Source organism: Phyllopteryx taeniolatus, chromosome 14, assembly GCF_024500385.1.
Source record: "Phyllopteryx taeniolatus isolate TA_2022b chromosome 14, UOR_Ptae_1.2, whole genome shotgun sequence".
NCBI lineage: Eukaryota > Metazoa > Chordata > Actinopteri > Syngnathiformes > Syngnathidae > Phyllopteryx > Phyllopteryx taeniolatus.
Window position 1 is genome coordinate 1,033,636 of NC_084515.1, and position 13,479 is coordinate 1,047,114.

The 13,479-nt window shown below is 39.7% G+C and overlaps 1 protein-coding gene across 4 annotated transcripts; it reads left to right on the forward strand.

Annotated features, from left to right (window-relative positions):
- The first annotated feature begins 1,436 nt into the window (after positions 1-1,436).
- Positions 1,437-10,907, forward strand: LOC133489120 (uncharacterized). 4 transcript variants are annotated; one of them, XM_061797885.1, is made up of 11 exons: positions 1,437-1,617; positions 3,043-3,098; positions 3,315-3,439; positions 3,503-3,597; positions 5,015-5,234; positions 6,077-6,120; positions 6,213-6,285; positions 6,376-6,744; positions 8,129-8,611; positions 9,924-9,976; positions 10,642-10,907. In XM_061797885.1, exons 1-10 carry the CDS (start codon positions 1,513-1,515, stop codon positions 9,968-9,970), a joined length of 1,617 nt encoding a protein of 538 aa, XP_061653869.1. In that variant the 5' UTR covers positions 1,437-1,512; the 3' UTR covers positions 9,971-9,976; positions 10,642-10,907. The 4 variants fall into 4 exon arrangements, with proteins under 4 accessions (XP_061653869.1, XP_061653867.1, XP_061653868.1 ...); XM_061797884.1 differs by having other exon boundaries at positions 1,438-1,617; positions 5,012-5,234; XM_061797883.1 differs by having other exon boundaries at positions 3,315-3,597.
- Positions 10,908-13,479: the final 2,572 nt, after the last annotated feature.

A 13,479-nucleotide genomic window follows, 5' to 3' on the forward strand; every position in this document is an offset into this window, starting at 1 on the left:
TTAAATCTCAGTTCATGTCTCGTCGTAATATGGTATGACGCTCATCTTTAAGCAGTAATGTTTTCATGTTGACACAACTGAGCGTGTCATTAAATTGTATTTTTATTCAATTCTAATGAATTCATCCATCCATCCATCCATCCATTTTCTGGCCACATCTTCTCACTAGGGTTGCGGCCGTGCTGGAGCCTATCCCAGCTATCATCGGGCAGGAGGCAGGGTACACCCTGAACTGGTTGCCAGCCAATCGCAGCGCACATATAAACAAACAACCATTTGCACTCACATTCACACCTACGGGCAATTTAAAGTTGTCACTTAACCTACCATGCATGTTTTTGGGATGTGGGAGGAAACCGGAGTGCCCGGAGAAAACCCACACATGCACGGGGAGAACATGCAAACTCCACACAGGCGGGGGGATCCTCAGAACTGTGAGGCAGATGCTCTAACCAATCGGCCACTGTGTAAGAGTACTATGACTTTATATAATATAAAATAATATGACTCAAGTAAAAGTGTCAAAAACCTACTCTAGTAAAGAAAACTCATGAGTAACTTCTGATGTAAACAAAAATCAGAGCATGAACATCAAATAAAATTTATAAAAATATTATGTATGGGAATCCACACACTCCTGCCACTATTTCAATTTTAAACTGCCCAAAAAACAAGAACACATGCATTGGGGCCTACAGAAACATTATTTGCTTCATTCACTTAAATCACTCCATGAAGAAGCTGTTTGCTGACCAGAGAGAGATAGAGAGAGAGAGAGAGAGAGAGCGATACATCTGCAACTTCCCGCAAGGTGTTTTCTCAAGTTAGAAGTGGGCTGAAATGTCCAAGTTTGGGCAGTCACAATTTAAGAGCTGCGTGACAAAGCTGTTGTTTTTTTTGGAGTCTGTAAAGTAAATACTCGTGCAGATGTTTTTTCTTCTTCTTATTTTACCCTAAAATAAGTCACTTTGATTGGACTATGAAGGGTTTGCAGAAGTCGGAGATGAAGTCTAAAAATAGATCGCGCACGCAATAATGAATAAATAAAGTAGCGAGAGGCATGTCGATCATTGCGGCGGAGTAAAAGCATTGATTCTTATTCACATAAATACACAAGTAAAAGTAAAAATTATGGTTCATTCAAACTACTCTCACAAGTACAATTTATCCAAAATGTTACTTGAGTAAATATAATGGAGTAAATGGAGCTTTTACGACCCACCTCTGCGTCTATACAACCCATAACAACTCCATACAAACGACAATAATGTTTTTTTTATATTTAAACCGCTTTGTCATAATTATTGTTACAATAATAGATAATGCAAAATTGTTATAGTTGCGTGTCTTGAACCACCTTCCTTCCTAAATATTACTTCCGGGTTTTGGGGTCATTTCCCACAGAAAGACTTCATCCCCCATGATGCACTTCGAGGTGACGTGCAATGAAGCGCGTTCACATCTGAAGTTAACCAGCTTTCTCAAGCATTTCATACTGATGTCGCGTTCGCCATGCCGTGCGAGGAAGACTCGTCGCTGCTCTTTCTCATTGTACAATATTTAAAGATCAAAGGCTTGCGGGCCGCCGCTGACGTGCTGGAGGAACATGTAAGCCAGGTAACCAACATTTTAAATGTCGCATCATACTTGACATTTTTTAATATCCGCTTTGCGTGTGTACCAGCTCCTCTCATTTGTTTTTCATGGCTGACCGGCCACGAAGAAAGGGAGGAAAAAATTCGAAATAAATGTGAATGCAAGGTTTAAAAGTGGGCTTATTCAGGCTTTGTGGAAGGAAAAGAACACGCTGTACGGTTGGAGGTGTACATGTGCCACTTAATGAGAGCAGCCTGCTGCCCCTCAGAGGCTCAACCCCTCACAGCTAATGCTAACATTGCTAAGTTTGACCAAGACACATTCCATGTTGGGCCGTGAAATATATGTTTATTGTAAGCACACATTTTTCATAAAGTCTCATTTAATAGACAGTACTGTGTTGTCTATTTTTACCTTTGTGTACAGCAAGAAATATTTGTTATTCCATGATATTTTTTATTATTTATATATATATATATGATAGGAGAAGCGGCTCAGAAAATGGATGGATATATATATATATATATATATATATATATATATATATATATATATATATATATATAACTTAATCAAAGTTTTTTTTAACATGACATAGGATGTTTTATCTACTTTGTATATTTATGTAAGCCCACCTATTTTTATATTATTTGTATTACAGTATTGATTTTTACCCATGTGTACGGCAATACATTTTTTATGTCTGTGATTTTTACTTTTTTTTAATAAGATAACCTTTATTAGACATGCATTGTGAGACTTTTTAATATGATTTGATGTATAGTAAGACTTAAAAAAGAGGATTTTTTTTAACCTGATGTAATAAAATATTTTAAAAATATGACATGTAAAAGATTTTTTTTAACCTGATGTAATAAAATATTTTAAAATATGAAAAGACAATTCTTAACCTGATGATGTTTAGTATGCATTTAAAAAAAAAAATCAATTATCAATGACAACTCTTGTGCAACACAGCTTGATGTCGACCAATAGGATTGCGTATTGGGACTGGCGCATCGCCTCCCATGCTTGCCGTTGTCAACGTTGCCGTTGTTGTTGTCCTCACCTATTCATGAGCCCAAACCAATGTTTACTGAGGCTGAGGTTTTGACAGGATGTATATACAAGACTTTTAAATATATGATATGAGTTATAGAAACATTTTTTAACCCGACGATGTAGTAAGACATGATTCATTATATGATGTATAATAAAACTGTTTTATCTGACTTATTTTATAGGCATTTTCAATATAACATGAGGCATAGTATGACTTTTTTTTTTTTACATGTATAGAATTTTTTTTACCTTAGTTGTTTAGTTTGTCATTTTTTAAAACATGATTCATAGTGAGTCTTTTTTTAACATGTCTTATGTTTACCACATGAGCACATTAGAATTTTCTCTTCAAATGTAAGACCACGCCAATGTGTTTTTGTGCAGGTGGAGATGTCAAACGTGAGCTTGAACCTACAAGACATCTACAAAGGATGGCTGAAGTAAATACCACCTGTCTGGAAAAGCACACAGGGGCGGGAACTGTTCTTACATGCCCCAAAACACTTGACTTGTCATCAAAATGTCTGCTGCCATTAAGTGCACCACAAATTTATAGTATTGTGCTTAATACTTTGCTAAAAAGTGCTCCAGTGGTGACATGCTACGAAGCAATGGATTGAGAGTTTATATTCTGGTGTGTGCGTGTGTGTACATAGGATGTGCTCGCCACATGCCGATCAGCCGGCCAGTGGCTCCGATGCGCCCAACGAGGTTGAATCTGAAGTGGGCGCTGACGAGAGACCCCCAGAAGACAACAACACGAATGCCGAAGCTGTGCTAGGTAAGTTCTGTCTTTTTATGGTCTCCTTTGTGTTTTGTTTGGGAAGTTTACCTTTCGATTTAGCCTTGAAGTCAGAAGGCGTGGAAGGCACCAACGGCCAGGCTCACAATGGCTGCGACTCACTGCAACCTGAAGAGGAAGAACAAACACAACAAGAGGTAAAGAAAGTACCCAAAATATGACAGATACTGTATTGATATAAATATGATGGAGTATACTGAAAGCACAATAATTATTGTTCATTGATTTCATGTTTTGTATTGGAGTTCATGACGTTGTGCACCCTAATGATGTGGCCAGTGAATGTATAGCGATACATTCGGGATACAATGAGATAGAATATCGATATTGTTTCCATCTGTTGTTACACTTCATGAAAATGTTATCTAAGTTCTTTAAAATAGCTTATCTGTATTTGGAAAGTTCCAGTTTTAAAAAATCTATCTGGGGATGTATTGTATCGTTAAATCTTACATTATCAATTGATCGACTATTGGTATTGTTGCTGTCCAAAGTCACATTTAAACAAATATTTGTATTCATTCGATAAGTGCTGTAAAATTTCAATACTGGGATGGATGTTACTGTTAAATCTTACAGGATATTATCAATCAAATGGGATCAGATATTGATATTGTCGCTGTCCAATGTCACTCTTGCAAATCAACATTTTGACTTTGAAATTCCATTAAACATCGTTATTGGGATGTAGCCTATCATTAGCGCTTATGATACGTTTTCGATACTACCGGATCAAATGTGTTATTGTCGCAGTCAGACGTCAATATTTGTGAAAATTTAGATTTATTCCGTCACTTGGATAAAATATCGAAATCTGGATGTATGATTATTTTTTTTAATTTTTCATGATAGGTTATGGGTAGAACTGGATCAAATATCCATATTGTCGCTGTCTGTCACTCAAGATGAAAAATTGGACTTATTCCAAATTGCAAAAACTCCTGTATTGTGACACTCCCCGTGTTGTGATACCGTCCTTATTGTGATATCAAAATGTCATGAGTCCCGCTGCGATCCCCAGCCCCAAAGTGAATGCTGACTGTGCACAAATGCTCAAATAACTGGGTTCATCAGGCGGAAGCGGCCGAGCCATAAAGTTCCATGTTCCGTTTGGTTGCACACGCATAGCTCCGCTCCACTGGCCGTGATAATGTAGTGTGTGCATGTGTCAGTGAACCGCGACACTTTCACACACGTCTGTCTCGGCCGTTTCCACTGCTGGAAGACGGATGATCTCCTCTGTGTCTCCACAGATTATTGCCAGATTATTGCCACCAATTGTCACGTCACAGCAAGTGCCACCATTCACCATAAATTCACGTCGCTAACTCGGTGCTTTTTTTTCACGCTTTTGTGTAGCACACTGGTGTCATGCTTTGTCACACACTCTGTGCTTCTTGTTCAAGGTTTTTTGCAGCAAACTTTCACTGTGTGCTTCATTTTCAGTGTTTGTGCAGTAAACAAAAGGGAAATTAAACCAGAAACCTAGTGGTTATTAAGGGAGCAGTGAGTGTTAACTTGGCCTTTGTCGTCGTCAACGTCTTCTTCCAGCAGCCAGAAGTTGTCATGGATGTCAAAGGTGAAACCTCTGGCACGTTGAAGTCGAATCCCCATCAAATAGAGGCCACGCCCAGCCCAAAGGAAGCAACCAATGATTGTTCAGACGATGATGGCAACACCGGGTCGCAAGAAAACAGAATTGGCTTGATTGCTCAAGTAGAAATGTTTTGTGCCAATAAGCAACAGGCAGAGGTCGATGTCCTGCCTGCTGCAGGTATGAGCTGCCAATCATGCAGTGACAAAGAAACCACACACACACGCACGTGCGCACAGTCCTCTTTGGCACTTCGGTGCTGAGACTCTCGAGCGGCTGTGAAGACGCCTCCTTTTTAAAGTCGATAATTTCAAATGACTGTGACTTTATTCTCGCAATATTATGCTTTTGTCTTAAAAAAGGAGAGTTGATTCTCTAAAAAATTACTTTTGTTTTCTTATGATACAAACTTCGTTCACTTCCTCTTGTAAAATTCTGACTTTATTCTTGTAATATTTTGCCATTTTCTCCACAAAGTAATACTTTCCTCTCGTAAGAATGACTTTTTTTCTTATACACGCAATATAAAGTATACAATATACAACTATTTATTCCTTGACTTCCCTTCATAAATATTACGAAATTCACACTACCCTGAAAAAAATATAGCTTTATCCTCAAAGATTATTCACTTAAGATTCAAACTTTTTTTTTTTAAATACAACTTTACTGTTGCAATATCACACCTTTTTTCTACAAAAATATGGCTTTATTCTCAAAAAGATACTTTATTCTCGCTACTTTTTTTCTTGAACAAATGCGACCTATCATTCTTTCAATTCTCAAAAAAATGACTACTGTTTCAATGTTATGCCTTTTTTCTCCCAAAAAATATGATTATATTCTTGAAAAAGCCCAACTTTGTCAGTAAATACGACTTTGAATATATTGTCAGGAAAATGACTTCTTGTGAAAATACAACTTTATTCTTAGAAAAATACCACTTAATTCTCTTACCTTTGAGTCCCCCCCAAATAAAACCAATACAACTATTCATTCCTTCACATGGGCATCATGTTCAGCCGCCGATGTCACGACTGAGCGCGACAAAGAAGAGGTCGTCAAGGTAACGCACACTTCGTACCATGTAAACAAAGCAATATTGAAGTTGTGGTGTTGACTTGCGCATGTTTATAAAAAAAAAAAAAAAAAAAAAAGGAGGCCAGTGACCTCACCACACAGTTGGAGCGGGAGGACAACCAGACGAGGGTGCTGGAGGCTCCCAATGATGGTAAACAACAACAACTTTGTTGTATGGACATGATAACATTTGTATTTAAAATTCTTTATTTACGTGGGATAAACCCCTAACATTTTTTAGGCACAATGGCTGTGGAGGGGCGAGACCACCTGGACGTCGCCATCACCCTCAACTTCGAGGTCGGTGAGCCCAACGCTTGTCTCTCTGAAGAAGCTGCAATTTCCAAGAAGAAGAAAACGAAGAAGAAAAAAACAGCTCCTGAGGAGGATCAGAAAACGGAGCAGAACAGTCTTCCAAAAAACAAGAAAGGCCAGAAGAGGAAGAATGAGGAAGAGGAGCAGCAAGAAGTGGGGGATGGTGAGGGTGCATCAGTGAAGAAGAAGAAGAAAAAGAGGAGGCGGCGGGAGAAGGGTCGGTGGAAGGAGGAGGTGCCGTCTGATGGAGTAACGGGGGGCAATGCAGAGCCACAAAAGAAGCTGACGGCACAAGGTAGAAAAATGAAAAGCTTATTTTACGTAGGAATATTAGTAGGAGGCGGCACGGTGTACGACTGGTTAGAGCGTCTGCCTCACAGTTCTGAGGACCGGGGTTCAATCCCTGTCCCCGCCTGTGTGGAGTTTACATGTTCTCCCCGTGCCTGCGTGGGTTTTCTCCGGGCACTCCAGTTTCCTCCCACATCCCAAAAACATGAATTGGAAACTCTAAATTGCCCGTAGGTGTGAATGTGAGTGCGAATGGTTGTTTGTTTGTATGTGCCCTGCGATTGGCTGGCAACCAGTTCAGGGTGTACCCCGCCTCCTGCCCGTTGTTGGCTGGGATAGGCTCCAGCACGCCCGCGACCCTCGTGAGGAGAAGCGGCTCAGAAAATGGATGGATGAATATTAGTAGAAATATTCACATTGAAAAGAAAAATAATTGTAATACAAGAACAAAGCAGTTTTTTTTTCAGGAAAAATTACTTAATCAAAAAAATAGAAAAAAAATTTACTCTTGAAAACATGACTATTTTTCAAAAAGAAATATTGTATTATTCTTCAAAAATGCTAATTCATGCAAAATTACCATATTGAAACTATACAGCTTTATTCCTTAAAAAAAGACTTATTGTAGAAAATAAAACGACTTAATGTTCGGAAAAATATGACTATTCATGAAAAGAACACAACTTTATTGTTGAAAAATGATTTCATTCTTGAAAACAAGGGCTATTCGTGGAAAAAAGACAGCTTCATTCTTTGAATTTTGTGTGTGAAAAAGATAACGTCTTGAAAAAAAGATGGCTTGTTTTAAAAAAAAGTATATTCTTTGAATATGATGAACCCTTCTTGACAAATATGACTTAAATCTTGGAAAAAGAAATACTTCATGCTAGTAAAAATATGACTATTATCGGTAGAATATTAATTCTTGAAAAAAATACAACTATTGTTGGAAAATGACTTCATTAAAAAAAGACTTCTTGATTAAAGATATTCATTCATCTTCCGTACCGCTTACCCTAACTCCATTTATTTTTGTAAAAAAATTGACTACTGTAGAAAAAGACAACTTTGTTCTCTGAAAAAAAATACTAAGTAAAATATTACTTTTGTCTTGAAAAAAGATGGTATTATTCTTGAAAAAAATAAGCCTCTTTGCTTTTAAGTTTATTTTTGAAAAAGTACTTAAATTTAGACAAAATACGACCTTTTTCATGAAAATTACACCTTTATACAATTTTATTCTCAAATGTTTTTTTTTTTTTTTTGGGGGGACTATTGTTAGTACAACTCTATTAAACTTAAAACAAAGATTCTCATAAGATTGACTTTTATATTCAGCGTTTCACTTAAATTCCATGTCTTAGTGGTGGTTTCCTCTTCTCTCCTGAAAGGTGTCCCTCAGCTCTCCTCCAACCAGAAGCGACATCGACGCAAGAAGCGAGCCAGGATGCTAAAGAACTTCCAACAAGATCCCTGCGGGAAAGACCAGACTTCGCCACCTAAACCCTCCAAACGAGACGTGGAGGAGGACGCCCCAAAGAAGAAGAAGACGACGCAGGAGGAGCCCTCCTCAAAAGAAAACCAGATTCCTCCCAGCACCACCAAGAAAGACAAGAATACAGCTGCCAGTGAGGAGGTTGAAGATGCTGGCAACTCCTTGGAGGACAGGAAAAAGACGACATCAGCTAATGAGGAGGCGGTTGAAGATGTTGGCGACTCCTTCAAGGCTGTGAAGAAGAAGAAGAAGAAGAGAGCAGCCAATGAGGTTGAAGATGTGGCGGGAAATGACTCATTGGAGATGAAGAAGAAAAAGATGGAAGCTGCCCAATGCTATGAGACTCCTGATAGCAGCCACTCATCTGACAAGAAAAAGAGTACGACATCAAAATAAATAAAAATGAAGTTTAATTCCAGTTCTAATTGATCAGAACGCTTAAAGATGCTGGTGGGGTTGTGGGGGGCTAATACTACTAGGTTCAAGAACCTTTGGTGCAGGGGTCTACCCTGCACAATCAGCACAAAGGGCGTAACGGTGGCCGACTGGTTAGAGCGTCAGCCTCACCGTTCTGAGGACCTGGGTTCAATCCCCGACCCCGCCTGTGTGGAGTTTGCATGTTCTCCCCGTGCCTGCGTGGGTTTTCTCCCACAACCCAAAAACATGCATTAATTGGAAACTCTAAATTCCCCTTAGGTGTGACTGTCAGTGCGAATGGTGTTTGTATGTGCCCTGCGATTGGCTGGCAACCAGTTCAGGGTGTACCCTGCCTCCTGCCTGATGACAGCTGGGATAGGTTCCAGCACGCCCGCGACCCTAGTGAGGAGAAGCGGCTCAGAAAATGGATTGATGGAATCAGCACACACTTACCTTTGTGGCTGACCAGTTCCTTCTGCACCAATGTATTACATCCGTCCATTTTTAACAAAACAGGCTTACTCCAATGTACCTACCACTGTCTAAAAACACATTCAGACTTTCGATCTTGAGGCGACATAATGCTGCACGGCTCCCGTGGAGTTTTACAAGACTGGGCGCTATTGTTGAAATTTAGTTCCAGGATAATTCATCAGGGCTCTGAAACGATTCAGGAACCCTTTTAGTTCCGGGAACTAAAAGCACAAAGTACTAAGAATAGGTCATTAAACCAACTCGTTGCTGTACAATTAGAAAAAAAAGAAACTGGAATTATCCATCCATCCATTTTCTGAGTCGCTTCTCCTCACTAGGGTCGCGGGCGTGCTGGAGCCTATCCCAGCTGTCATTGGGCAGGAGGCGGGGTACACCCTGAACTGGTTGCCAGCCAATTGCAGGGCACATAGGCACAAACAACCATTCACACTCACAGTCATGCCTACGGGCAATTTAGAGTCTCCAATTAATGCATGTTTTTGGGATGTGGGAGGAAACTGGAGTGCCCGGAGAAAACCCACGCAGGCACGGGGAGAACATGCAAACTCCACACAGGCGGGGCCGGGGATTGAACCCGGGTCCTCAGAACTGTGAGGCTGACACTCTAACCAGTTGTCCACCGTGCCGCGAAACTGGAATTAAACGAGTTTAAAAAAAAAAAAAGTTGGCAAAGTTAGCGTAACAATAAAAATGTTCCACTTGTCCGACAGTAAATGTCTCTGATGTTCATCCTGAACGAGCATTAAAGGAAGTTGACTCAATTCTTGTTGTTGTTGCAGGGAGGAAGAAGGTGAAGGACAAAATGGCGGAAGGCGGAGACGCTTAACTCACGGTAAAACGAAGCACCCTAATACCGCGCAAATAGGTGTCCAGTGGCTGTGAAGTTCCAGTTATGTCAATTTGAACTTCTTGCGAAAGCAAAAAAACAAAACTTTGTTTCTGAAACAACACGTGTTTGGGCTGAGAAAAACAATAACGGCCATTCAGATTAGGATGCACATTTTCCCCTTTAATACAGTTAGAAAGTGAGAAAAACAAACACCTTCTTGAAAAAATATTATTTTGTAGAAAGAAAAAAAAGCTCAATTCCTAAAAGGGTAAAACTTAATTTAAAAAAATAAATAAATGGGGGGGGGGGGGGGTGACACAAGCAAGACTTAATTCTTGGAAAAATGCAACTTTATTCATAAAAAAGCAGCTTTATTTTGGAAAAAAAATGCTTTAATTTTGAAAAGGTACTTAATACTAAAAAAAAAAGTTTCTTGGCAGGAGGAGGGGGGGGGGAAGGACTTCATTCTTAAAAAATTATGACTTTATTCTTGGGAAAATATACTTTATTCCTGAAACGTTACTTTAGTCTAAAAAATAAATAATTTCTTTGTTTTGTTTTAAAAAATAACTTCTTACAAAAATCTTAATTAAAAAATATGACTTGTAAAATTTTATGAAAAAAACATGCTATTTTACTTAGTCATGTGTGTCATATTTTTGTTTCAGTTTGTCTTGAAGACCACTACGATGGACCTGAAAAAGACAATACAACAAAAACGTTTGTACCTAAAATGTCACGATCCTAAACAATTAAATCTGTCACACTTTTTTTTTTTTAAATGTTGACACGTCTTCCATGTTTCTGTGCTGAGGAAATATTTAAGTTCCGTTAGCCTCGAGCTTTGCTATTTTTGTCGGCTCATTGACCACTTGTGATATATTTCCTGTGACCAGTTCCAATCATTGCATTAAAGGGTTCATCCAGCCATCCATCCATTTTTCTGTACTGCTTATCTTCACTAGGGTCGCAGGTGTGCTGGAGCCTATCCCAGCTATCTTTGGGCGAGAGGCAGGTTACACCCTGAACTGGTCGCCAGCCAATCGCAGGGCACATACAAACAAACAACCATTCGCACTCACATTCACATCTAAGGGCAATTTAGAGTCTTCAATTAACCTACCATGCATGTTTTTTGGGATGTGTGAGGAAACCCACGCAGGCACGGGGAGAACATGCAAACTCCACACAGGCGAGGGCGGATTTGAATGAACACGGGTCCTCAGATCTGTTACCAGTCGGCTACTGTGCCGCCAATAAAGGGTTCATATTATATTATAATGTTATGCGCAATACATTTGAATCAAATCATTTAAGTGCAGTTTTTTTTTTTTCCTTTAAGTGTTGCGTTAATGTTCAAAATGTGCATGATGTTACATTGGCTTACAATAGACCAAATATTAAAATACTTACGCTGCTTTATTTCCAAATGGTCATTATGATGGTAAATGGAGAGAAAAGTATTTTTTTGAGCCAATTTCACCGCGTCAAGAAATATACTATAAAAAACGTCCAAAACTTCATGCACTGACAAAAGCATGTTAAGACACTTGGGAACTCCATAAATGTTATAAAAAAAAGTTGCCTCCTTTAAGTGCCTTTGTACGGGTGCAATAAACGTGTATTGTGTTGTGATTGTTCGAAGTGCTGGCAACAACTGGGAAGCCTTTTCAGTGAGGACAAAATGGAGACTGACATTTCAAAGTGTTGCGCACAAACAAATTAAATGTGAAGCACAAGTGCCGCATTGATCCAAGTATCACCCCACACCAGTGCTTTTCCACTTAATGACGAACAAAGAACACAACAATAGGTCACTGACGTTTCTTGGTCAAAAAGTAACAAAACAAGACATCCCAATAAATAAACACACTTGTTTTGATCTTTTTGTATTGTACTGGACAAACGTATTGTGACAACTACAGAATGTGAAAAATGGAGGTGAGAAAAACGTTTTGGGACAAGTAGAGCAAGTTAAGTGAAGAAAATATGGACATAAATATTGGGACACTTACAGGAAGTAAATCTGTGGAGTTTGGACAGATGTATTAGAACTACTACAGAAAGTAAAATGTGGAGAAATGTAATGAGACACATACAGTCAGTTGAAATGTGGACAAAAGTATCAGGACAGTTACAGGTAGTGAAAAGTGAATCAAATGCAGGTAAAAATATGAGAAGTGAAATGTGACAAAAGCAATGGGAGGACCGCAAAATGAAGAAAATGAGTTTGGACAAAAGCATTGCGACAGCAGGGAGTGAAAAATGAACAAAAAGTAACATATTCCTAGCTGTCATCCAATTTGTGAGGGATCGATTCATTGATTAACAGCTGTGTACCAATACTTTTATGCATTTGTTGAAGAATCTGTGCTTGCGAAGTACTGTACTGGTTCTTTTTAAGGACCCACCAGAGCTAGTAACATCCAGTAGGGGGCAGTCCTGGAGCGTGAAAGAGTATACCCACCCGCACGCATGAAACAGGAGAAAAAAAACACTATAAGCAAGAGCCCTGTGTGTGCGTGTATATATGTATGTGTAAGAGGCTCCTCTGTCCTCCACTCGTTACCTGTATTAATCGCACCCGTTTGAACTCATTATCAGTATAAAAGACACCTCTCCACAACCTCAAACAGTTGCACTCCACTATGGCCAAGACCAAAGAGCTGTCAAAGGACACCAGAAACAAAATTGTAGACCTGCACCAGGCTGGGAAGACAATCTCCAATAGGTAAGCAGCCTGGTGTGAAGAAATCAACTGTGGGAGCAATCATTAGAAAATGGAAGACGTACAAGACCACTGATAATCTCCCTCGATCTGGGGCTCCACGCAAGATCTCACCCTGTGGGGTCAAAATGATCACAAAAACGGTGAGCAAAAATCCCAGAACCACACGGGGGGACTTATTGAATGACCTGCAGAGAGCTGGGACCAAAATAACGGAGGCTACCATCAGTAACACACTAAGCTGCCAGGGACTCAAATCCTGCAGTGCCAGACGTATCCCCTGGTTAAGCCAGTACACGTCCAGGCCCGTCTGAAGATTGCTAGAGGGCATTTGGATGATCAAGAAGAGGATTGGGAGAATGTCATATGGTCAGATGAAACCAAAATAGAACTTTTTCGTAAAAACTCCACTTGTTGTGTTTGGAGGAGAAAGAATGCCGAGTCGCATCCAAAGAACACCATACCTACTGTGAAGCATAGAGGTGGAAACATCATGCTTTGGGGCTGTTTTTATGCAAAGGGACCAGGACAACTGATCAGTGTAAAGGGAAAAAATGAAGTGGCCCATGTATCGTGAGATTCTGAGTGAAAACCTCGTCCCATCAGCACGGGCATTGAAGATGAAACATAGCTGGGTCTTTCAGCATGACAATGATCCCAAACACACTGCCCGGGCAACGAAGGACTGGCATCGTAAGAAGCATTTCAAGGTCCTGGAGTGGCCTGGCAAGTCTCCAGATCTCAACCCTATAGAAAATCTTTGGAGGGAGTTGAAAGT

Excerpts from the sequence above, each read along its gene's own strand:
- LOC133489120 (XM_061797882.1), top strand. The coding sequence starts at position 1,513 with ATGCCGTGCGAGGAAGACTCGTCGCTGCTCTTTCTCATTGTACAATAT. Across the intron at positions 5,235-6,076 it reads CGATGTCCTGCCTGCTGCAG|CCGCCGATGTCACGACTGAG; the intron begins GTATGAGCTGCC and ends CATCATGTTCAG. Across the intron at positions 6,286-6,375 it reads GCTGGAGGCTCCCAATGATG|GCACAATGGCTGTGGAGGGG; the intron begins GTAAACAACAAC and ends AACATTTTTTAG.